This window comes from Bubalus kerabau, chromosome X (genome assembly GCF_029407905.1).
Source record: "Bubalus kerabau isolate K-KA32 ecotype Philippines breed swamp buffalo chromosome X, PCC_UOA_SB_1v2, whole genome shotgun sequence".
Lineage (NCBI taxonomy): Eukaryota > Metazoa > Chordata > Mammalia > Artiodactyla > Bovidae > Bubalus > Bubalus kerabau.
This window is the reverse complement of record NC_073647.1, coordinates 94,899,326-94,924,600: the sequence shown is the minus strand read 5'-3', so window position 1 is coordinate 94,924,600 and position 25,275 is coordinate 94,899,326. Positions and strand designations below refer to the sequence as shown.

The 25,275-nt window shown below is 45.3% G+C and overlaps 1 protein-coding gene across 8 annotated transcripts in view; it reads left to right on the top strand.

The window, feature by feature from the left end:
- The window catches only part of DLG3 (discs large MAGUK scaffold protein 3), a 53,962-nt gene extending 36,951 nt beyond the window's left edge, over nt 1-17,011 (top strand). For 3 of the 8 annotated variants that reach the window (XM_055563559.1, XM_055563557.1, XM_055563558.1), the window contains exons 3-12: nt 5,029-5,205; nt 5,425-5,500; nt 6,317-6,416; nt 9,982-10,023; nt 11,552-11,602; nt 12,051-12,152; nt 12,603-12,775; nt 13,166-13,275; nt 13,609-13,700; nt 14,764-17,011. In XM_055563559.1, the coding sequence (XP_055419534.1) occupies nt 5,029-5,205; nt 5,425-5,500; nt 6,317-6,416; nt 9,982-10,023; nt 11,552-11,602; nt 12,051-12,152; nt 12,603-12,775; nt 13,166-13,275; nt 13,609-13,700; nt 14,764-14,870 (1,030 nt within the window). In that variant the 3' untranslated portion in view covers nt 14,871-17,011. Of the gene's footprint in view, nt 1-5,028; nt 5,206-5,424; nt 5,501-6,316; nt 6,417-8,245; nt 8,292-9,981; nt 10,024-11,551; nt 11,603-12,050; nt 12,153-12,602; nt 12,776-13,165; nt 13,276-13,608; nt 13,701-14,763 lie in introns of all 8 variants that reach the window. The other 5 variants (XM_055563556.1, XM_055563555.1, XM_055563554.1 and 2 more) reach the window with 3 other exon arrangements.
- The last annotated feature ends 8,264 nt before the right edge of the window (nt 17,012-25,275 follow it).

Below are 25,275 nucleotides of genomic sequence, written 5' to 3'. Positions count from 1 at the left end.
TGGCCAAACGTGGATACTGGTGACCCCAGCACACATCCTGGGCTGCTTGCCTCCGAGTCTCTGCTCATGCTGTTCCGTCTCACCGGAAGGGCCTCTCCCTATCACTGTCTTTTGAAATCTGAACCTTGTTGAGGCCCAGTTCAAAAGTCAGCACTTCCTCATAGATTCCCCAAGCTTGATATGACCTATGCTCCTCCGAAGACTTCGAGGCCTTGGTTTGTCCTGTCCTGTGCCTCTCGCTATAACACACAGTACAAGGCCAAGACTGATTTTGCTTCTGTATCTCCCGTCGATCAAACACAGTGCTGCCAATTAAAGTCAGTGAGTATGTAAATAATGGAAGAAAGGTATTTTCCAGACAGAGCCAAGTGGACAGTTAGCTTTTTTTTCCTTGTTAAAAAATGTGACCTTGACTTAGACCTTACAGAATTTTTCTGAGATTTAAGAGCCCTGGTCTGAGTTGACCACCAAACAACTCTAGATGAGGCCCTGTGCATCTCTGGGACTGATTTTCATTGTTTGTGAGGAACTTTTCCAGCTCTTAGTCAAACAAAATTTCAGCAGGAAGAGATTTGGAAAACAAAGCAAGATCACGACAATGGAAGGACTGTTGAAGGAATTTTGAATGTTTAGCCTGGTAGAGAAGACCTAGGAAAGACTGAGACTCATTAAATGCTTGCACTGAAAAGAAATTTAGAGAATATCAAAGGGATTTTCTTTTTTAGATAGCAAGTGGGATGAAATGACCTTTGAGGCTTTGATGTTCTACAAAGCTCTGTACTCATTTGCAGTTCCAATTGCTGGAAAAGGAAATTCTTGTTAATTCACCTTTTACATTCTCAACTGAGAATGATATTGTAGTTCAGAATTTCAAATACAATTATTGTGCTGCTATGTTTTTAACAAAATCATGGTTTAAAAAAGGCATTGTGCATTCTGTTGTTCAGTATTGCTCATTCACAAATTTATGAGATAGAATGCAGGTACCACATTTTATTGGGAAGTTAACTTTTTTCCTTGTTTCCCAGGGAACTTAGAGCCAAACATGTTCTTCATCTGAAGTAAATGACTAAGTCAGATGTTTGGTTTATTGATTCCTCCCTGCCCTGTGCCTTTTTTTTTTTTCTTTTTTTAAAAGTGCCTAGAAGAGTGGTATCTGGTCATGTTAGATGGTGATAAATATTTTCTTAATGGATATCCTTAAGAATAGGCTGTTGTATCATCATTTAAAATATTAGTTTTGGAAAATAGTCAATGATATTTCCAATATTAATGAAACAATTTCAAGTGATAACTAAGGTTGCAAAATAGTGTATACATAGCATGTTTTTAACTTAGTGAAATATGTGGTTTTTTGATTTGTGTGTTTATTATACAATATTATATAATACCACAACAGTATGAAGAGTTACTTCTAAGATACATTAAATGTGATTTTTCTTTTTTTAGGCTTTCTATTTTTCAGATATTCTATAATGAGCTTATATTAATTTTTAATGAAATTAATGTATATAGATAGTTAAAAATCTCAAATATTACAATAGCATATGCAAAAAAACCCTTTCCTATTTACCCCTTTTCTTGCTACACAAAGGTAATTGCTTTCAAATATTTTAACTTGCTTTCAAATATTGTAACAGAAATAGTAAATCTAAATAGCTTTCTATGCGTTAAATAACAGCTACAAAACAATACAGATGTAGAAATGTAGTCAAATGAAAAAATCAGGTATTTATTTCCACCAAGAAAAAAAAATAGAAAAAGTTTATAGGAAAGGAGGGGTAGTCATCTATGAACACCACTTACATCATGATGTAAAATTAAATATTGTTTAACCAAAAAAATGTGATGTAACTAAATTGGGAGAGCAGAGGAAAAAGGATGGGTGAGTGCTATAGAAAACCAATACATAATGCCTAAAATATAAAAAACAAAACAAACAAGAAGAAGCAGTTGTTTAGAAATATGTTAGAAAAGAAAAAGAAACACCTAAAACATTTGAAAGCAGTTCCTTTTAAAATTGACTTACATTTTTTGAAAGTCGTAAAAGGAACACATGCCTGTGGTTAAAAAACAAGTCAAACTGTTCCATTCCTGACACTGCAGTGGGAACTGCTGGCATTCTTGTTGCCTTGGATCTGTACTTATTTGGTTTTTACTTAGCTTGTGTTATGTGTTTTAATATTGTAAAGTGTCTGAAATTCATCTTAGAAGTAAACCGGCCTTTTAGTTTTATTTAAATCTCAGATGTTTAATCAATAACCAATAATTGGATTCCTCATCCACAAAACGTTTATGTCCACTTTACCATATGTACTTCAGCTTCTTACTGCTGTTGCCAAACATCAGTATAGTTCTGTGAGGTGCTAAAATATATATTGGATTGTCCCTTTTATGTTTTAAACTTATAACCGGTAAACTCTCCCCTCTAATCTTTTAGAACCTCATCCTAATGTCTCCTAACTCATTTTTTTTTATTTTATTTTATTTTTAAACTTTACAATATTGTATTAGTTTTGCCAAATATCGAAATGAATCCGCCACAGGTATACCTGTGTTCCCCATCCTGAACCCTCCTCCCTCCTCCCTCCCCATACCCTCCCTCTGGGTCGTCCCAGTGCACCAGCCCCAAGCATCCAGTATCGTGCATGGAACCTGGACTGGCGACTCATTTCATACATGATATTATACATGTTTCAATGCCATTCTCCCAAATCTCCCCATCCTCTCCCTCTCCCACAGAGTCAATAAGACTGATCTATACATCAGTGTCTTTTGCTGTCTCGTACACAGGGTTATTGTTACCATCTTTCTAAATTCCATATATATGCGTTAGTATACTGTATTGGTGTTTTTCTTTCTGGCTTACTTCACTCTGTATAATATGCTCCAGTTTCATCCACCTCATTAGAACTGATTCAAATGTTCGTAACTCATTTAAACATCTTCCTTCCCTCTCCAAACTGATTTGTTCTGAATCCAAGCTCTGTTCTTTTCCTTACTACATTTGTTTTAGTCTTTGAAGCTCAGAATGACATTTAGTGTTTCTCATTGTCACTTAGGATAAGGTCTTTACCTTGCATCTCTTCAGAGGAACCTCTGACAGAATACCTTCCTTGCTTTAGGACACTCAGTTTCGAATGCAGTGTAAATGCATTCAGATTTGATTCTGTCACACAAAGCCCAGAAAGAACCTCAGGGATGGAGTGCCTCCTTAACCTGCTGACCTTGGCCTCTCTCCTTATTGCTTTGAGTGTGTAAATTGAGGGAGATAAAGGTCTTCTGAGAGCTTCACTAGTGGCTCAGTGGTAAAGAATCTGCCTGCAATTCAGGAGACCTGGGTTCAATCCCTGAGCCACGAAGATTCCCTGGAAAAGGGAATGGCAGCCCACTCCAGTATTCTTGCCTGGAAAATTTCATGGACAGGGGAGCCTGGTGGGCTACAGTCCATGGGGTTGCAAAGAGTCAGACATGACTGAGCATGCACACACAAAGGTCTTTTGTCAAAGTTCAGGTATTTTCATTTTCAAATAATCTGACAATGATTTCTTAAGGATTGCATTTTAAGAAGTTGGCGGGCTACTGTCCATGGGGATGCAAGAGATTTGGACATGACTTAGTGACTAAACAGCAACAACAGTATTTCACTCTCCACAGTTTTACAACCTTCTCCATTTCATTTGGGCTGGCCTGCACATGGGGAAATAGTATGTTTTCCTTTGCAGCTTCCAGCTGAGCCACATACCACCGTACTGCAGGTAGAAGTCTTAAGTTTTGGAACTAGTTCTGGGAACTCTGCTCGGCTGTGTGTGTAAAGGTGTTAACAGAGAAGATGAAGACAGCCTAGATTGCAAGTAGAAAAATACAAACTTCTCACTCACCTGTTTGTGGTGACTCCATATGAGGAGAGATCCAGAGGAGGAGAAAAGTAGATACTTTCATGTAGATGGATTTGTTCCCTGAGCAGGAGAGCTCTGCTGTCAAGTACTAGCTTCTCCAGAGCAGGAGTCAGTGGTGTGTCCTGAAGGATTGAGCTTGTAGCTTTGGTTTAAGTTTGCCTTCAAATCTACCTCCTTTCCCAGTATCTGATCATATATGAGGTCAGATTAATGTTTCTAAGGCTCTTTTGATGTGTCACTTCCTTACTCCCAAATCTTCAGAGGTCACTGGATCAGGCCTGTTCAAGGCCTTCCAAAATTTGCCCCAGATCTTTATTTCTAACCTCATTTTCCATAACACTCACTTACAACCTAGCTGGTCTCTACCTTTTTTTTTTCAAGCCTAGATGGTATAGCTCTCTTCCCACCTTCTCCTACCTTCCCATTTAATCTTTATTCCACATGTCTTGTCAGAGGACTTGGGTTCTATCCCAGATTAGTTTGGTGTGTGACCTCAGTCAAATTATTCTTCCTCTCGAGCTTCCATTTTCCTATACATAGAGAGAGAGAGAGAGAGAGAGAGAGAGAGAGAGAGAGAGAGAGAAACTGAATTGGGAGACTTATTTATACAGACCCTGTCAAGTTTATCATTGTGTGGGTCAACATCAGCCTTGGCTTTGTTGCCACAGAACCCAGGGCATTTTCACTTTTGTATTTCTACATCATTTACCATTCATCGTTTGAGATTGTAGTTAACATTTATGTCCTATTTTCAAGTAATTTTTGAAGATTTGTTATAAACTGAGACAGCCCATTAGCAGAGCTAAATTGTTTCTGGAGGATGTGTCTGAGGGAGAAGACTAGAAAGGGTGTTCTGCTTTGGACTTTCACTTTGTGTCCAGAAGCTGGGAGGAGATGGGAGTCATGAAAGATTTTTGTTTTTTCCCTTATGTAACTTGCTGGGAGAATAGAATATTTACATTGTCAAGACTGAAAGAAGGATGCAGTCTCCCACAGGATTCCTTCCGGTCTACTATAAGGCTGCTGGGTCTGTGTTAACTCTGGGTTGGCCTTCCTCCACCATCCTCCACCACCCTTCCATCCATCTAGGGTTGAGGCAACAACTTCATCTTTCACTCTTCGTTTCCAGAGCCTTGTTTGATTATGACCGGACTCGGGACAGCTGCCTGCCAAGCCAAGGCCTCAGCTTCTCCTATGGTGACATTCTACACGTCATTAATGCATCTGATGATGAGTGGTGGCAGGCGAGACTGGTGACCCCACATGGAGAAAGTGAGCAAATCGGTGTGATCCCCAGTAAGAAGAGGTGAGTTGTCATGATCATGAGAGACGCTTTCTTTATCCTCTTCCTGGTATTGATTTCTTTTTTACCTATTATACTATAAGTGCTTGAAAGCAGTGGATGTGCATTATTACTCCTTTTTGGTGTTGAATTGGTGCCCAGGACATGATTATGATTCAGTGAACCAAAGATGGCTGCTGAGACCATGCACTGGCAGTAATAGGACTTCTTTCTCTCCCACAGGGTGGAAAAGAAAGAAAGGGCTCGACTGAAAACCGTGAAGTTTCATGCCAGGACGGGGATGATTGAATCTAACAGGGTAAGTGGGGATCCCCAAGGAAGTCAGCCATATATAAAGAGGCGTAAGAAACTTGAAATCTGTTTGGTGGATAAGAGAACTGGGGAGCACAAAAGAATATCTCTTTTTCAGGGTGCTGCCTCTGTCCTATCAGAACACTGACTGCTTTTCAGAAAGCAGAGAAAGGGGGCACCCAAACTCTACAGCCAGGGTTACTCCTCTCAGCTGGGTAACTGGTTCCTGAAGATGTATTGGAGTTGCACTGTCTGGAAGGCTGTCTTTCTTGGGGCATATGAAACCATTTGTGGGTATCTCCCTGGCTGTAGACCCTTTCGGAGCTGTGGGGACCCTGAATAGAGCCTGGCTTCATCAGCCAGCCAGGAAGGCCAGCCTCAGAGCTCCGACCACCCTCCAGACCAAACAAAGCATGAGGGCTCTATCCATTCACCCCTTTTCTTCTGTGAGCTTCGCAGGCCAAAGAACTTCCGGAGCAGTAGAGGGAAGAGAGACATGGAGTAGATGCTCTTTGTTTATCAGTGGCACCTTAGGGAATGTGTCCAGGAGGCTACAGTGACCTTTGTCATTTAGGATGTACCAGTGAGTGCTGTGAGTCTGGATTAGGTAGAAACCTCTAACATCCCTACAACATTTTTCTGTAAACATAATTTTTCCTCTTACATCAACTTTCATTTAATCTCATAGATTCCATTTGTGAGAGGTGGTCTTTTATTTAGCTCACCATTGTCTCCATTTTAATTTTTCTTGCATGCTTTAAAATCCATTGTTCTGTTTTTTTTTTCTTCTGTCCTTCCCCTCCATCTTCATGTTCTTTCACAGTCGATCAAAACGAAACGTAAAAAGAGTTTCCGCCTCTCTCGAAAGTTTCCATTTTACAAGAGCAAAGAAAACATGGCCCAGGAGAGCAGCGGACAGGAACGTAAGTAGCAGCAGGGAACAGAGAGCAGACCACCCACAGCCCCACCCTCTCTGCCTCAGTTGCACTGAAGACGGGGAAAGTGTGTTTTGTGTGTGTGTGTGTGTGCATATGCACACACGCATGTCCATCCGTCCATTGTGTGCATGCATGTTTTTGTGTGTGTGTACGTGCGTATTTGCAGAGTCAGGGTAGAAGTTGGTCTGTACAGGGTGACGTTGGGTCTTTTTTGTCCAACTCTTCCTTCTGAAAGGATGTTGGGGGCTCTGAGGTAGAAGTGATTGCAGGGGGGCCCAGTGGGAAGTCCCGGCACTACTAGTGTTGGGAGTGCCAGGCTGAGCTCTGCTCTGGTGCTGATGAGCAGTTACCACTGTGTCAAGTTTAGAAAATGGTTTTTCAAGAGAATTAAGTCTAGGGACTCAGTGTTGCTCTCCCGGCTTCTTTTGCTTGTGTTTTCTTTCCCTTATCTTTGCTCATCTATGTCAAGAGAAGAGCCTTTTCTTATCTGGACACTCAGAGTTGGGCCGAGTTCTTGAATCACATGCATGTGCCTATGCACACAGAATGTTCACATGGCTCTAACAGACTCAACTGTCTTCCCAGAGTGATTACAGAGCCAGCTTTCAAAATAAAATCCTTCTTGCTAAAAGGAATTGACACCAAACAGGAATTACTTAACATTGTCCAAATAAAGGTTTATTGAAGAAACACAAAACTGGTTTGGTAGAAAAGGCCATAAAGCTGGGCTAAGTTAACTTGCAATGCTGAGAAATATTCTTTTTCTGCCATATGCCTCAGAAATTAACTGCTCTCACCCTAACCTTAAACACCAGGTCAGGCTGGTGAAATGTTTCTCACGTGGCTCATGGTGAATTGTAAACCTCTGTCCTGGGCTATTGGGATGGCAGGAAACTAGTTCTGGAAGGGAATGTCCTTTTTCTAGGCCAGCGTGTCTCGTGGTCATGGGATACGTGGGTCTGGGGTGTTAGCTGGTAGATTACAAGGGTGCCCTTGTCCCGATAGAGGTTAGGGCTTACAATCCTGGGGAGCTCAATAAGAAGGCGATCTGAGATAGAGGCCTGAGGTGAGGTCGCCACAGTTGTGTGTGTGTGCAAATTCCAAAAGTTACCTGCTGAGCCCAACCTAGGAGGGTTCACTGTTGAGTGGCCTAGCTGAATGGGGGAGGGAACTGGCTGTCGGATAAGAGTTGAAACTGCCTAGTGCTTATTCTTCAGAAGCTGAGCTCATCCCCTGTGGTCTGCACAACTCATGTCAGCTTGGAAGGCCACACCTCAGACCGCATGAAGCTTTCCCTGAAGGGTTTGGACAGAGCAAGTCAGTATTGGGAAGCTCCTTGGGATGATGATTATGGTACCTGCCTCTCTACCACACATAGATGTTTGATTTTTCATTCACCTTCAGAGGGAAATGATGATTTCAGGGGCAAAGCAGAAATGGCTCTGTAACTACAAATTTAGTCAAAGCAGGTACTCCAAGCCTTGGTAAGTCACCTGTCTGTCTTGTCAGCCCGTGTAGGCTCTAGACCACCTCAAAGAGGTCATTCACTCCGAGGCCTTCTGGCAGCAAATTGGGCAGCATGAAGTCCAGGCATTTTATCTGACCCGGGACGTTCTTCCTGTAGCAAAGTTCTTAACCTCACTGTAGCTATAGGTCTTCGTGGTATTTCATACTCTGTCACTGATGCTCACCTGTCTCTGTATTCTTCCTTCCCCTTGTCTTTTTTCTCTATTTTCTTTCTTCTCCCCAATTCTTTCCTGCCCTCCCTCCCTTCTTCCCTCCCTCCCTCTTTGTTCTGCTGTCTGTGAAATTAGGACTTCCCTGGGTTAAGTGACGATTATTATGGAGCAAAGAACCTGAGTAAGTCAAACTTACATACTGTTAACTGTATTTCTGGCATGAGTGGAGACGCTGGGGTTGGGGTTATAAGGGATGTGGGGTTGGGTGGAGGGGACGGCAGCGAGAGAGTTTGTGAGGATGGGTGCCACCACAGGAGGAAGTAGTGTCACACTTTTGCTCTGGATCCCTGCAACCATAATAAAAGCCTGTCATTCATCTCTGTTTTTTCCTTTTGTACCTTGAAATGGTGTGGAGCTGTCTTGGTATTCCACCTTACAAGTGAGGGGGGCAGCAGGTGCTTCTCCAGGGGTGACCACTCAGCTCATCTCTAGCCTGTTGTTGAGGTGAGGGGTGCCTCAACAGTGCCCGCTGTAATCTTCTCCCAATGACACAACACTAAAGGATTGGGCTTAAGATTTAGCTGTTTTAGTCTGTCTAAACAGGGGGTGATAGTGATGTGAAGCCCTTTACCCAGCAAACATCTGGAATGTCCCAGCAGGTTCAGGGCCCTCAGCAGATGGTGCGGGCTGGCTCTCCAGAGCGTCTCTAAGGGGCTGGGTGGGTGGGGATCTCAAGAGCGTTTTATGGACTATGTATATTTAGTGCTTTCGCTTAGAAAACTCTGACCATCCTCTCACCTCTGGAAAATAATCTTAGAGTTGAAAAAAGAAGGGACCTAGATGACAGGGCCTCATCCTCCCTGCTGTGCACACAGGTGCGTGTGTGCACCCATGCGGCCGTGCCCGGCGGGTTCTCTCAGCAGATACTGTCCTTCCATGAATAATAAAGGCATGAGAGTAAAGGTGCTTCCTCCGTGGGTTACTCAGGGGCTAGCATGGGTGACTCAGCCAGTCTTTCCTGGGGGCCACAGCATATCACAGTCTGGAACAGTGTCATCTTGGCTGAAACGAGCAATGCCTCACTCCATGGTTTGTTTTGTTCATGTTTCATCTCCATTTGCCTGTCATCTTGGGAGTAGTGCATTTTGTTTGGGCCAAACTGTGCTTTGTGCCTCCTGTGAGTACAGTTGCTCTGCCCACTCAGATATGGGTGGGTCCCAACAGTCTGAGACAAGAGGATCATCTTATCTTCCATGTGTTCTTCATTTGTTGTCTCTGTTTTCTCGTCTTTTCATGGATGGAGGAGCATCCCCTTTCACCACTGGGGCCGAGCCCTCCTTCCGGGTAGCGATGGCAGGAGGGCTATTGGTTCCACCAAATGGCCAACATGTCATTCCCTGGTGACTGTTCATCCAGCCCAGTGCTTAGCCTCCTAGTCCTGAAACACCACACAATTCTGTTCTTCAGGGGTTCTATCTGGGGAGGAAATTCAAGAGCAGCCTGCTCACTGGGCTCCTCTTTGCTACTGTCACTGCCTTTCCTTTCCTATTGACAGCATTGGGAGATGCATTCTGAGATAGGATTTGGAAACCATCCAAGTCAGTTCTCTTGATTCAGATGGCGAATGGAAGCTGGTAGTCTATAATGGAGGGCCTTGGAAGACTGAAAGCATCCTGGGGACAAGTGTGAGGTGGCCAGGGTCTCAGGATTGGAGCTGCACCTCTCAGCTGGTAGCCTGATGTGGCAGGCCTCCCGTGGCCTGACTTGGTTGGCAGCTCAGCATCCGGCTCTTGGAGCATTTGAGTTTTGTACTGCGTGTGACCTCTCAGTGGTGTGTTCTGAATCAGAGTCTCTTTCTTGTTGGCTTGCAGAGGGAGTGACATCCAACACCAGTGACAGCGAAAGCAGTTCCAGTAAGTGTGTGTCATTCTTCCCCATGGCATGTAGCTCTACCACGTGTCCCAGCCATCCTCATTCCAGCACTGCATGGCTGCCATATCTGTTCAGAGGCTAGTGCTTCTTTTAGCCATGTACACTTGGAGATCCTGGAAATGCTGTGGCCATTTTGTCCCTGTGGGATGGGGTTTAGGCTGTGGATTAAAGGAGAGAATATATGCCCTGCACTTCTGGCCAGGACTTGACTTAGGAGCATCCCTACTGTGGGCACTTGGGGCTGTAGGTGCTGCCAGTTCACATATTTGCTTAGAGACCAAAAGGAGAATGGCTCCTGGGGGATATTGTCCTGAATTGCCTTTCCAGGTCACTAGTACCTCCTGGGTAAAGGCTTGGTATCTTTGCCTTTTTGCTGGGCTAAATGACCAGGTGACAGCTCAGGTTTCCTACAGAAATCCTGTGACCAGGCCAGAGAAACCACAATTCAAACCCCATGAAGTTTGGGACTACTGGCCTTTTAGGAGTTGTAGCTAGAGGCCCTGAGAATGCATCCCAGGGCTTGATGCAAATATCGCTGCCTTCCCTAGCACTGCTATCGGTCACTTTGGGACCTCCTAGTACACAGTACCGGGAGAAGGCAATGGCAGCCCACTCCAGTGCTCTTGCCTGGAAGATCCCGTGGACGGAGGAGTCTGGTGGGCTGCAGTCCATGGGGTTGCTAAGAGTCGGACACAACTGAGCAGCTTCACTTTCACTTTTCACTTTCATGCATTGGAGAAGGAAATGGCAACCCACTCCAGTGTTCTTGCCTGGAGAATCCCAGGGACAGCGGAGCCTGGTGGGCTGCCGTCTATGGGGTCGCACAGAGTCGGACATGACTGAAGCGACTTAGCAGCAGCAGCCAGTACCAAGTTGCTTGGTGACTCTTAGGAAGTCCTCATCATTGCTAGGATAGATGGAGCTCTCCTGTGTGGGACGAGCAGGGCTCAGTACTGCTCTTAAAGGGCACTGGGGACCTTAGCCCAGCCTTGTGCCACTTTTCTGGGTGCTTCTTCCAGTGCAGGGAAATAGGCAGACCCTAAAAAGGGTAAAGTTCAGCTGCAGCTTTGGGGACCTGCACGAGTGCCCTGACTTCCTTGCCTGCAGATGAGGGACACAGGCAGTGTGTCTCCGTCACTTGAAGCTTTTCCTGTGATTCTTTGTGGAGCAAGAGGGCAACTGAGCAGAGCTGACTGTTACCTATAAGAAGAGTCCTGGGACATTGGGGTGGTTTTTGGTGGAGGCTTAATGGCTTCTGGGTCATGTTCCCTTGCTCAGCTATATTTCGCTGAACAAGAGGACTCCTGACTCCTGTCTCAGGGGTGGTGAATGGTTTCCTGTGCTTTCATTCCAGTGGGCAGTAGACAAGCCCACGGCACAGTTGTTAGCAAGAACCAGTTGACAAGGCTGTTTTCTGGTAGAGGTTGGGGTGCAGTGAATGTTGTAGGGAGATGAGGATACAAGGAGGCAGATTATAAAGTGCTAACATGTCTTCAATTTTTGTTGCAGAAGGACAGGAGGATGCTATTCTGTCATATGAGCCAGTGACACGGCAAGAAAGTAAGCCCCCTTCTGAGAGTCTTGCCTTTGAGCTAATCTGGTAGTAATGGGACCCAAACCAGTGGTTGGCCATGGAGACAGAGGAGAGATTGACGAGAGGTGGTGAAGGTCAATTTCAGTGGGTGTGTGGCCACTGCTAAAAGAGAGGCTCTGGTCCCTCTCTTCAATGGCTGCTCTGAAAAACCTTGCTCAGCTGTTGGTGCCCATGCACAGATTTCTCCTGAATCTGTCAGAAAGGGAGACGCTTCTGATTTCATACTTGCCTTGGACTTAGATATTCTCAAATTAAAGCCTCTTTGATGTCTTTGTAGTTAAAAGGCAAAATGGTTGAAGATGTGCTGCTCTGTCTGAGCAGTGGCTCCAGCACCTCATTGCTCTAGGCAGACGAGGAGGGAGGTCAGGCCGTCTGGTGAGGGCCTCACTGACTGTCTCCATGCTCGCTCTCCAGTTCACTATGCAAGGCCTGTCATCATCCTGGGCCCCATGAAGGACAGAGTCAACGATGACCTAATTTCGGAATTTCCACATAAATTTGGATCCTGTGTACCACGTGAGAGCCCAGGGTGTCTTTGGGAGGGAGGCGTTGGTGTCCTGGGAATTATTGTTGCTCTCATGTTTTACGGAGAGGGCCTGCGGCTGGGTTCTAGGTATCTCTGGGAATAGGGTACATCCAACCCCCCAGAAGAGATTAGGCAGCCGTATATTCCCCCAAAGCTGTCCCAGCCACTGTACCACATTTGTCACCATCTCTCTGCCAGATCTTGGCCCAGGAAACCCCATCTTTCTGGTCCAGTTGCAGCTAAAGCAGATAGCTCCTTGTGTGTGTGAGACCTGGTGATTAGAAGAGATATAGGCAAGAGAAACTTCTTCCCAGCCTCTTTGCCCCATTCATCTGGAGGGACTCTGGGGCCCTGCAGGGGGGCGAACAAGTCAGCCCTTGGTGGCGTGAGGGCTTGGCACATTGTCCTTGTGCCACAGAGCATTTCCTCTCTTCCTGCAGATACTACCCGGCCTCGGCGTGATAATGAGGTGGATGGGCAAGACTACCACTTTGTGGTCTCCCGAGAACAGATGGAGAAGGATATTCAGGACAACAAGTTCATTGAGGCAGGCCAGTTCAACGACAATCTCTATGGGACCAGCATCCAGTCAGTGAGGGCAGTTGCGGAGAGGGTAAGGAGGGAAGTGCTCGCTCTACAAAATTACCCCTAAAGGGAGCACAGAAATGCTCCTGCCAGAGTGCCGCATGGATCCTCGTCCTTCCAGCACATGGCCTAGCCAGTGGCAGTGCTGACCAAAGCCACGCCTGTTCTGCATGTTCCCAGCCCCTGGTTGGAGATGTCTCTCTCCTCTGTACAACTCACCCCAGAGCATCACCCTGCCTGCATCTACAGATGTGGCCTTTTCTGGATAGTAGGAGCCAAATGTGGAGCCTGGGTACCTCAGAGGTAGAATCTTCCAGGCCTCTCTAGGTGGCCCCACATTTCTCACAGGTGGATGTTGGGGTCAGCACCATGCGTAGATGGGGACTAGGTGGACTGATGGCAGTCCTTTCTTTTTCAGGGCAAGCACTGCATATTAGATGTTTCTGGCAATGCTATCAAGAGGCTGCAGCAGTCGCAACTTTACCCCATTGCCATTTTCATCAAGCCCAAGTCCATTGAAGCGCTTATGTAAGTATTTGCTGAGATTCTCAGCTAGGAGAGGGCTCTGGAAAGGCAATGAAAAATCAAGTGGTTTGTTGGGCAGGGGTAAGACCCAGTAGGTACTCAGTGGAAAGTCTGTGTCCCTCTCTGTTCACTGGGGGCTCCCTTGGATTTGTGTCCTCATGCTTGTGCCCCTAGTTGAGCTTTAAGACCTAGAAGTTTGGGGAAGATGTTGAGCCTTGGGCCACTACTGCTCTCAGAGGGCAGCTAAGCAGCTTTCCAGGGAGCCTGGAGCAACCCTTTATGTTAATCAAAACATAGAACCTAGTTTGGTACTATGTTCTTCTGTATCTTTGGAAGGGAAATGAACCGAAGGCAGACATATGAACAAGCAAATAAGATCTATGACAAAGCCATGAAACTGGAGCAGGAGTTTGGAGAATACTTCACAGGTAAGTCTCCCCATTGTGCAGCTGGGGTGTGGGAGCAGGCAGACACCTATTCTATGAAGTTTTTCCAAGAGGCCTAGATGCCTGGCACAGTTTCTGGCTGCTTTTGAGCTTGAGCATTTCCAAAGTACTCGAGTGCCCTCTAGCCAGAGCAGTTTAGCCAGTTAATAGTTTCAACCATCATCAGCAAACGCTTTGATTGTTTTGTGCATTCTGTCTTCGTGTCTTCCTAGACTGTAGCTCCCTGTTTTACTTTGTTTTCCTCCCCCCCAGGCTCCCCCATCCAGCATTGGCTGATTGCATGTTTTACATGCTGAGTGAACATTTGTTGATGATGATGGTTGCCTGGTGTGGTGTTCAGGTGTTCTCTGTCAGTGTGTGCACACACATGTGTGCATGTTTATATGGTCACCTACTTTAGAAGGGCAGTTCCTAAAAGGTTGGGAAGGTTTCTGTGTAATATGTTGCTCACCTTTTGAAGTATGGTGACCTATGTGTGCAGGTTGGTGCTGAGTAAACTCTGGCTGGTGATGCTACAAGGTTAGCTGTCCACAGGATTCATAACTGTTCTCGCATACCTTGGGTCCTGGAGCTCCCTTTTCTGTCAGCTACTGTGTCCTTGTGTGCTGCGCTGACCTCTGACATAATGCAGATGTGATGGCCCCAGGAGCATTGCATCTTGCCAGAAATTGTGACTTGCAGCTCCTGCTCTGGATAACCAGGATTTTCCAAATCTTCCAATGAGGCTGCATCAGAATTGTCAGCTGCTGGCCTTATGGCAGCCAAGAGCAGTACAAACTGCAAGGTCTGGCATCTAATGGGTGCTCAGTAAACATTTTTTTGAGCAACACATTTTCCTACTCATTGCCACCCAGTGTCACTGTCTCAGCAAGTTGACTTCAAGCCCTGGGCCTTGAGTGCCCGCTAGCTTCCCCACCGCCCCAGGCTCTTGGACTGCCACCTAGTGAACAAGCTGGGCTGAACTGCGGGCTGGTTGGGATGAACCAGACTGTCAGGGTTTGAGGGGTTGCTGTGGACCATAATATAATTCTGTTTTCTTTTTCAGCCATTGTACAGGGTGACTCACTGGAAGAGATTTATAACAAAATCAAACAAATCATTGAGGACCAGTCTGGGCACTACATTTGGGTCCCATCCCCTGAAAAACTCTGAAGAATCCCCTCCAACCATTCTCTTGTGAGCAGAAGAAATCAAGTCCCTCTTCCCTCCTCCCTCTTCATTCCTGTCCCCACGGGGAGAACAAATGACTACTGTTCTTGTCCCCTTTTTTAGATATGTCCAAAAATTAAGTTTTCTAGTCCTGTTCTGTTTTTTTAAATTTTTGTTTTGTTTCAGTTTAATTTTGGGATGATGCCATCTCACTCATCATGTGACTGTGCCCATGCCTGCATGAACCTTTCCCAAGCACTAGCACAGGTGCAAATCCATCAGAGTCATTGTTTTCATAAAAACCAAGCAGAAGAGAAGAGAGGAGGACTGATGGAAAGACAGACTGGACGGCTGCGCGGCTTGTGAAGTGAGCCCTTCACACCACATGAGGAGAGGCTCCCGGGCTTTGCTACGATCTGTATGTGGCCTTGCGGCTCAGGACGGCGCGGTGTCATGGCGACAGAAAGTATCTTATTTATATATAGATATATATATGTAATTTATATAAAATATATAGAAATTATTATATATATATATTATACTCTCTCATATAATATATATATATATTCACACGCATTTGGACTAGAAAATCTATGGAGACTTCATCAATGGTACTGTGTTATTAGAGAAATGCTTTAATTTTCATATTCTAATCAGATGGCATCTTATATCCCAACTGGTTGGGGAGGAAGTGAAAGTGGTAGTAAGTGCTGGACTGAGGGCACCCACATTGGTCATTCCCTTGAGAGCTAGGCTTTTCTCTAGGAGGGATCAGCCAGAGGACAGTGAGAAAGGGCTTTTGCCCAGGGGTCAGATGCTTGGAGCCGTGACCCAAGAGCTGATGCTGCCCTCAGGGCAAGTCAGGCCCGCATGTGGGGAGCCAGAGAATGGCTAACGGTGCTCCTGCCATATTAAATTGCTGATTGTTTTATGCCACCTGATGTGTCTGCATGAGAGGTTTCCTTTTTGTTCATTTTTAAGCTGCTGTTAAACCAAAACCATGTTGTGCTACTGTGTCAGCCTTTTCATTCTTCCAAATTTTACTTTTAATATTTAAGTGAATGCGTAGAATCCAATTTGACTGTGTTCTAAAGGCTCATAATGTTCTGGAAGAGCCGGACCTCGTGATAGACTACGTGACCCAGGTTGGGCCGTCCCATCAGCAGAAGGGGGAGCAGGTGAGAACTTAACAGGAGCCGGGGCTCCTATTGTGTCCCTTCACTCACCTGCCAGGGACGTGCTGGGCTCAGCTGAGGCCCTGTCATGGGGCCCGCTGGCAGGGATGGGGAGTCACTTGCTGTCCAGCCCTGTGCTGGGACAGTGGGAGAGCCCTGAGCTTGGCCAGCCGCGTGATGAAAAGTTTGATTTGGGTTTTTTCCACAGCTGCTTCATATGCCCTACCTACCCCACCCCCTCAGTAAAAGCTGGTAGCTTATTGTTTCTTCAAGAAAGTAGACTTTTAATGCTGTCAGTTTGAGCTATAGAGCTAAGATTCACTTACTGTTGAGATGTGAAGCTTTGTTGCTTTTTCCCAGAGTCATACGGCGGTGATTGTGGTCAAGGGGCTTTTTTTCTCTGACCACAGATGCAGGCAGCAGGTATGGCTCAGGCCCCATGCCACCCTCCTGTGCTCCTTTGAAGCCACCATACCTCCCTCAGCTCCACACTGGAGGCACAACACAGGGGAGGAGAGAGTGGATACGCTCAGCCCTAGGGTTGAGCCTGTTGTTTCGTAGCCCGCTATGTCACAACCACTGCAAACGACACATGTTGAAGATGCTTTGAGTGCTACCATCCAAACTTAGGCAATCTGTTAACAGTTCTCCTACCAGCACGACTAGGCTAAGTGTAAAGTCTGGGGCCCAGAGTGTGGGTGAAGAAAGGGTGGCAGCTTTCCCTGGGCAGTGCACTGGATTGAAGGCAGGAGGGGTGAAGTGGTGGCCGATGATGACTCTGGTGAGGAGGGGGTAAGCTGGGAATGTTGTTGATTTCTCTGATGTGAAGTGATGTAGTCTGAATGATGCTCAACCCTCTACCCCTCCCAGGGAAGAAAAGCAGAGATTCAAAGCAAGCATGACACTAGTTGGTTGACCAGTGTTCCTTCCAAGGAGACATATATTTTTTAATAAATGATAGTTGCGATGAACTGTGGCTCAGAGACCTTCTTGAAGTAGTTGAGAGGGGATGGTGGGGCAGAGCAGTGGGAAAAATGCCCCAAAACTTTGGGGGCCAAAAGGCTCTCTCCCTAGTGACCATCAGCTGCCCAAGTCAGGTCTTCCTCTGGATGGCTCTCGACTCCTGTGGTTGTAACAGGCCCTTTGTGAAGGCTGTATGCTCAGTCTTCTACCCCTGCCCCCGAACACTGTCTCCAGTACTGCTGGCCAGGTGTGTATGGAGGGCATCCACGTCCTTTGGGGCAAAATGCCAAAGGTACACAAGACAGGAGGTGTCTACTGCAGCACAGATATTTGTTAGAGAAAGCAGGAGCCAAGGGAGCAGCAGAAATCTGAGTAATAAATATGGTAAGCAAACCCAGCTACCAAAAAGTGTTACTATGCAGGGGAACCAAGGGTGAGATGGGACCAGGTTGCAGAGCAGGGTGTCAGTCATTCTGGCAGCCCTCTGCTGAGAGGAGGAGCACTTGGAGCAGGTGTCTGTGACTTGGCTGATGTCCCTGCAGCTCGCGTGCAGAAGCCTGAGGCCGTCCTGCTATGATTCAAGTCTAGAGCGATGACTGAGTGTGTGGGGGCTGAACTGCAGTGGGGATGACTCCGTAGCTGTTTGGGGCACGTGGCAGTTTGCAGGGTGCTTCTTTTCACACATTCTCTCATTCACCAGAAGGCAGCCTGACAAAAAGAAGTCCCCAAAGCACTCTGTGGGGTTTTAAGGAAATCTGGCTCCTAAGTGCAAAGGGTACAGAGAGCTGGCCTCTGATCCTGCTGTGCTGAGACTCTGGCTCCACAGCTGCTGTCCCTCCTGGAGGCGGTGCGGCAGGAGAGAACGCAGCCCTGGCGGGAAGATGCTGAGCAAGTTGAAAAGAGCAGAGGTGGACACCCTGACCCTGATCTCGACCACCACCATCTCCACAAGGAGGCAACACTGCCTTCTCTCCCAGGCTTTGCTGCTGACAACACAGCCAGTCACACCCTGGCTTCTTCGCTTAACAGACCTTAAAACATTCCTAGGATGATCTCGTGACTACATAAATTACAGATACAAATGACCAACTTTATCTTAAGGTGAAAGTGGTTCAAGAAATTAGCTAATGAAAGCAAAATCTTTACCCAAAACAAGTGTGGAAGTTAATGCTCAAAGATGAAGCTAATACGTCAGATACAGAGGAAGGTTGGGGCTGAGCTGCAGGACTGGGCAGAGACTAGAGGGAGTGTATCCTGAGTGGGTCCAAGTCAAGCAAAAAAGGAGGGGACTGAAAAGGGACACTGGGCTCCTTGAGCACAAATGCTAGTGTTAAAGGACAATGGAGCCCTCTCCACAGGGACAGTGCTTGCCTGGTGCCAGCCACTGGAGGTCCATGGTGTCAGACTGGCTGCTGACAGAGCCTAGGCTTTCTCAAGGTAACCCCAGGAGCAAGTGCCCATAGGAGATGCTCGCCTGGGTGCCCGGTGCGCTTGCCTCAGTTGCTCCCTTGTTTTGTCCTTTATCTGTGTTCCCACCTAGGATTTTGTGACCTTGATGCCACTAATCCTCTTATTCAATCAGTTCCGTGGCACCTCTACAACTTCTATTACTGCAGGTAACACTGTGAAGCTAAAATTCCAGTTTCCTCAAAAAGTCTCTCTTCTTCATCACTTCCCAGAAATAGCAGAACTGATGTGCCCCGTCCCCATCTCCCCACCCCACGTGTCTTGATTCTTGTGGAACCAATGTGGTCTTGATAGCAAGAGTTGTCACAGAAGATATTCTGTTCAGCAGTGAAGCCCTCACTAGATTTTTATCTGCAGCATTGGGTTGATACCCACTGGTTTTTTACGTGTTAGACCTAATGGAGTCCCTCTGCGTCCTGGCCATCCTGGCACTCTCAGAAGCATCTTGTAGTACACATCAGAGGACTGGAAAGTGGGCGGTTTGAGAAGAAAGATTCAGACCTGCCTGCTGGTAGCAAAGAGCAAGTGCAAGAGGATGCTCTCCTGAGACTGGCCTTCCTGTTGCCACAACCATCCTCCCTTCAAGCTTGGAGGGAAGAGATTTGATGAGGTCCAAACCTGTGGTGAATGCTGTGTTCTGTTTTGTGGAGAACTTCCGTTCTGGAGTCCCTGCTACTTCTCTGATCTTGCTCTGTCAATTAGGACTCCTTTTCATTGCCAACTGCTTCCTCTTCTTGAGCTCCCTTTCTTTTCACTCTGCTGTCTTCTCACCAGGAACTGAACAATCTCCAATTCTGCTCCCTCTTACTGACCATTCATTGGTTCAGTGCAAGTTTATCAGGTAACCAAAAACTCTTAGGTTCAGCTAGGACCTCCCAAAAATGATTTTCAAAGACTCCTCTCTCAGCATCACAGAAAGATAAACATCTTTCTGTGCACCCCCTATTCCATTCCTCCCTGGAGCATTTTGGCTTCAAGTAAGACTCCTTCACTCTTCTCCCCCATCCTAAATGCCAGCATTTTCCTAGTCACCTAGGCTCAAAATCTAATTTCTCTCCTTTGGTTATCATGTCCAATCTCCTACTGAAAATTGATTCTTTACGGTGTCCATTCAATTTAGTGCTTTGTTTTCATTATCACTGCCACTACCCTCACAATAAGAAGAGCCATGACCAGCGAGCTCCTCATGAGAGGCCTTGTGCTTGGTGCTGGAAATACAATGGCAAATCAAAGGAAGATAGTCCCTGCCCTCAAGGGGCTTCTAGTCTAGTTGGGAGAGGGCAACAAACAAGTAACTAAGTATATAATTACATGTTATACTAAATGCTGTGAAAGAATTAAATAGGATGTGGCAATAGAGAGGAGACGATGTCCAGGGAAGGCTTCTCTGAGAAGGTGACATTCAGGTTAGAGCTATAAGTTCAGCAGGGCCAGCTTGGTGACAGGAGTCTGGGTTGTGGGGGAGGAATATACTGAACACCCTCCGCAGGCCCTGATCTGCTTTTCCATATTACTTTATGTTTCTCTATAAACCAATCTAGACTTACCTTTTAACCTGTGAGCAAAGCGTCTGTCTGGAATGTTTCCAGTCCTGGTCTCTATGGAACCCTTCAACTTGCAGCTTCAGTGGCATTTTTCATGGTAGCCACTGGTCTTTACAGAAGACTTTCCCCCTCCCTTCCTTTGCACCACTTTAGCAGTTTATACGAACTTGTTCTTCCTTGTCCATAATGTACTTCTTCAACTAGACAGAAAGGTGCTAGAAAGCTGGGATTGCATCTGATGTATCTTTGTATCCCTCACAGCAGCTAATACATGCTAGATGCTCAATAAATGTTTGGTGAATGAACTCCCCCTTTCTGGGCCTGTCTTAACCTAAAACAGGAGGAAGTTGCACCAATGAGTCTACAGCCACTCCCAGCTCTAAGGTCATTGACGATGATAAAGTAGAATTCTATGCAGAATCCCTCACAAAAAGACAGTTCATGCCTTTTGTGGATTTGCAGTTGGAAAAAACCAATGAACAGTGATGCAGAGGATGTGAGAGGCTTAAATACAGCTGCCAAAGAACACAGCCCAAGAGCACATTAGGTTTATACATGATCAAACATTACATGCTTTGTGCATGCTGGAAAGGAGGGAGGAAAAGGATCCATAGGCGTGTGGACTAGGATGTGGGAAATTTCCTTTTTCCAGCTGGGTAGAAGTGTAGGATCCCCAAGACAGCTTGCAAAATAGAAACCTGATAGAAGAAGGTGTCGATTCTGATTACTTACCCTCAAAGAAATTGTGCTAGGAAAATACGGAAATAGGTGTCAAACATCCACTAGACGCCCCCTAAGGAGAGTGTAGGTGCCACAGGGTGACAAATAGTACTCCTGGTGGTGTTTCTCACGAGACTGAGGGCTGTCAGCTGTGAGACTCCAACCAGGAAGTGCTTCCTGGTTCTGAGGCCCTGCAGGCAGTGATGCCCCAGGTTGGGCTTTTAGAGCAGTTGCTGGCTTTGTGTTTGTTAAATGCGAGCTTTTCAACTTTCAGCTCTTGAGGCATTAAAAAGATTCCCACACAAAAAAGGGTTCCCTTACCTTTGACCTATCAGAGAGGTTGAAGTTTCTTAGGCCAAATGAGGGGAAAACTCCAGGTAAATAAACTCAAAATATAAAGGTAAAAAAGATCCTTAAAAAGTCAAGGGGGAACCCACCCCCTTGCTGTTAAGTAGAGGAGACAAAAAAGGCCCTCCCTCTCTGGGGTCTACTAGAGTTCACCCCACCATTTTCAGAGAATAACAGACTATAACAGAGAAGGTAAAGGGGAATAAAAAACACAGTCAAGACTCTAATGAGCGGAAGATTGCGAGACAACAGAAAAGAAGGTAAAAACCCCACCTCACTCTGGCTGCTGTATTAAAGATAGGAATCCTTTCCTGGGGCTGGGAAATTCAGATCTTGTGGAGAAAGAGAATGACAAGAGGGTGTCAAGAGTTAGTGGGTGCAGGGAAACACGTGACCCTGCTAGAGAGCAAGAGCCAAATAATTACAAACCTTCAGAAGGACTTACTGTAATAGGTGTCAGGCATTGCTCTACCAGCTTTGCATGTATTTACTTATTTACAACAACTCTATATAACTGTTGTTATGGAACCTTCCAAAGTGAGGTTAAGCACCTCACCCAAAGTCGTACAGCTAGTGAGTGGGAGAGCAAGGATTTTAACTTGGGCAGTTTGGTTCTGCGTTTTGCTGCTTTGCTGTGCTGCCTCATCTATTTCTTACTACTTCCCACCTTGGTATTATTCTTTGAAGTCTGGCTTTTGCCCTCACTACTCCACTGAAACTGCTCTCACAAGTCATGAATTCCAAACCAACAGATTTTATACTTTTACAGAGGTATACAAAGCGCTGTACCGTATTTCACACTGTTGAAACATTCTCCCCACCCAGACCTGAAATCTTTGCATCATGTCTATGTCTCTCTAATAGTCCTCACATCCATCATCACTGTTTTTACTGCTATTATCCCAATTCGATTCTTCATTATTTCATCCCTTCAACAAACACAATTCCATGTGTCAGGCCCTGGGATACAACAGTGAGCAAAACAGATAAGTCTGCCCTTATAGAGCTCACTGTGGAGGAGACAGGCATCAGCCATAGAAATAGATATTTACAAACATAACTGCTATTCATGAAGAGTGTGGGGCCTTATAAAAGGGTTAAATAGAGACGTTATAATGATTTACAAATTAGGCTTCCTCTAGCCATCTAGTCAAGGCTACGGTTTTCCCATAGTCACGTATGGATGTGAGAGTTGGACTATAAAGAAAGCTGAGCGCCGAAGAATTGATGCTTTTGAACTGTGGTGTTGGAGAGTACTCTTGAGAGTCCTTTGGACTGCAAGGAGATACCAGTCCATTCTAAAGGAGATCAGTCCTGGGATTTCTTTGGAAGGACTGATGCTGAAGCAAAGCTCCAATATTTTGGCCACCTGACGCAAAGAACTGACTCACTGGAAAAGACCCTGATGCTGGGAAAGATTGAGGGTAGGAGGAGAAGGGGACGGACGACAGAGGATGAGATGGTTGGATGGCATCACCAACTCGATGGACATGAGTTTGGGTAAATGGGAGTTGGTGATGGACAGGGAGGCCTGGCGTGCTGCAGTCCATGGGGTCGCAAAGAGTCGGATATGACTGAGCGACTGAACTGAACTGAGACTCTCCCCTCCAATCCACTTCATGCACTGTTGCCCTGATGTTCCCACAGTCTGTCTCTGACCATACAACTCCCCAGCTCAAATTCTTCCATGGCTTAGAGAATCAAGTTCAAATGCCTTAGTCAGGTGTTGGAGATCCTCCATAATCTGCTTCCAACCTATATTTCAAAGTTTTTCCCCAATATTTACCTTAAGCACTCTATACTGCACATAAAAGGGACCCACCGTTTCTACTACTGGAAGACTATGCCTTTGCCATGCTGGGGTTTTTTTGTTGTTGTTTTGTTTTGCCTAAAATACTCTTCCCCTTGTCCCTTATGTTCAAATCCAGTTCAACCTTCACAAAATATTTCCTGATCCCCTCCTTTGGTAATCTCAACACATTTCCCCTACTTTTATATTAGTCACAGTCTAGCTTTAATATTATAATCATTATAATACATTAATTGTAAGCCTAACCAGTTCACTGAGGGTAGGATCTGGGTCTAAACCACAATTACTCAGTGGCTAGATGGACAGATGAATGAATGGTTGATAGTTTCTGGGTTGACAATGTGGAGGGGGCCATAAGTATGCCGACATAGTATGAATATTTTCTCTGATCATGTATTTTCATTGCAGTTTAGCAGAGAGCCATGATAAAGCTATCAAACAAATGCCCATTTCCACCTTCCTTCGCCTCTTAACAGGTGGACATCTGGTAGAAATGAATGGCCCCACCAAAGGAGACATAGAAACCATCCCCAATGACTATTGTGACCGGAAAATTCAATGACATGATCAATCAAGTGTTTTTTCCCTTACAAAAGAAAACTGATACTTTAGAAAAGAAAATATGAATGGTGAAATGGCTGCCTATAGAGATGGAATTGCAGAATAGGATTTCTTTGTCTGGACTATAGTTTAAAATATTGGATTGCTGGGCTCTTGGCTAGGGACAGAGTTCTCTATGATAACTGGGAAAAATGTGTTTACCCAAAGCCTTGCCGATCTGATAAAGAGAACTTTAAATTGAAAATGGAGGGGAAAGGAGGAAAATGACCTGATAATATAAAATCAATTACTATGATATCAGTTATGACAACAAGAACAGCAATGGAAGAGGTGCCTGTTCAGTCATAGGAGAATACATCTGGGAAGTCTTAAGTAGAATTTATGGCTTAAGCTGTTTGTGTATCAATGCACAGCACATACACTGGGTTGAACCACATGAAATTGCCAATATTCTACTGCTTTGACTTACAAAAATGGCAACTTCATATGGCTCAACCTAGTATTACGAGGTACTCTTGAAATTTTACCTCAAGGCAATAAATACCAACTAAAAGATATCATTAAGACTTGGTGGAATGAAACACAACTAGAATTTGGTATCAGGAGCACACTGTAAAGAAAGACTTCCTTGAGAACAGGAGATGGCATTGTGCTGTGTGCTTCAGTTCAGTTCAGTTCAGTTGCTCAGTCATATCTCTTTGTGACCCCATGAACCGCAGCACGCCAGGCATAGACATCCACAAACGTGGGGACAGAGTCCTCTACAGAGTTTTGGTGAAGTTGAAAGGAGAAAGGAGCTGGAGTAATAGTGTAAGCATGTCACACAGCACTTTACCAAACGGGAGAAATGGCTGATGTATTCCTGACACAGATCACAAACATGATATTGGGCAAGATTTAGCAGCAATGAGGTACTTTGTCCAGGATTTCTATTGTTTCATTTGCTTAAAAGCAGAACATTTTGAAATATTTTACTTGTCTTGCTGACAATATTTCCCCTCAGAAAGTAAATCCACAAGCAAACTGTTTGCTCTCCATGACCTAATTCTGACCAATAACAAACAACTGATTAGTGAAGTGGAAACGAAGAGTAACCATAATAGCTCTGGATTTTCGACAGCATAAGGCTGGACATAGTAAGGTATTTTGCTCTAGAATTTAAGAAGGCAGACTTCAGATGGTTCAGAGAAAAGGTAGCATGAAGGCAAAGAAAGAGCAGGGGTCCAACACATCTAGTTTTCAGTCATGGCTCTGCCATTTACCTGCTGTGTGACCTTGATTAAGTGACTTAAACTCTCTGAGCCTGTTGCCCACAGAATGACAGGGAATGACAGGGAAGGAGAGAGAAAGAAAGGAAAGAAGGAAGGAACAGCAACAACAGAATGGCACCACCTCCTTCCCAGGGTTGTAACAACAATTAGATGGGATGGCTGCTTAGTAGGGATATATTCAGTTAGTTTTCCTGCACTTTCTACTCAACTGCCCTTCCAAAAGGGTTTTAAAGCTCTTAGAAGCTAAATTCTGACCTTATAATTGTGTAGTATTTTAATGAAGTAAAAATAAAAGTATGGAAAGAAAATGATGTAAATGAAGGAGTTCTTTGATGATGAGACATTTAAAAGGTGGAGAGAGGGCATCTGACCAAAGATGAATATAAAATAGTAACATGGAGCTGTCAAAATTATATCAGGGAGGCCTGACCCCAAATGAGCTAATGCTAGGAGTAAGAGAAAGAGGCTTGTTTTCAGTTTGTTTGCATCAAGAAGCAAATCAAGGAGGATATGAAGGCTGCAAGTTGGGGCAGAATGGTATGTTTTAAT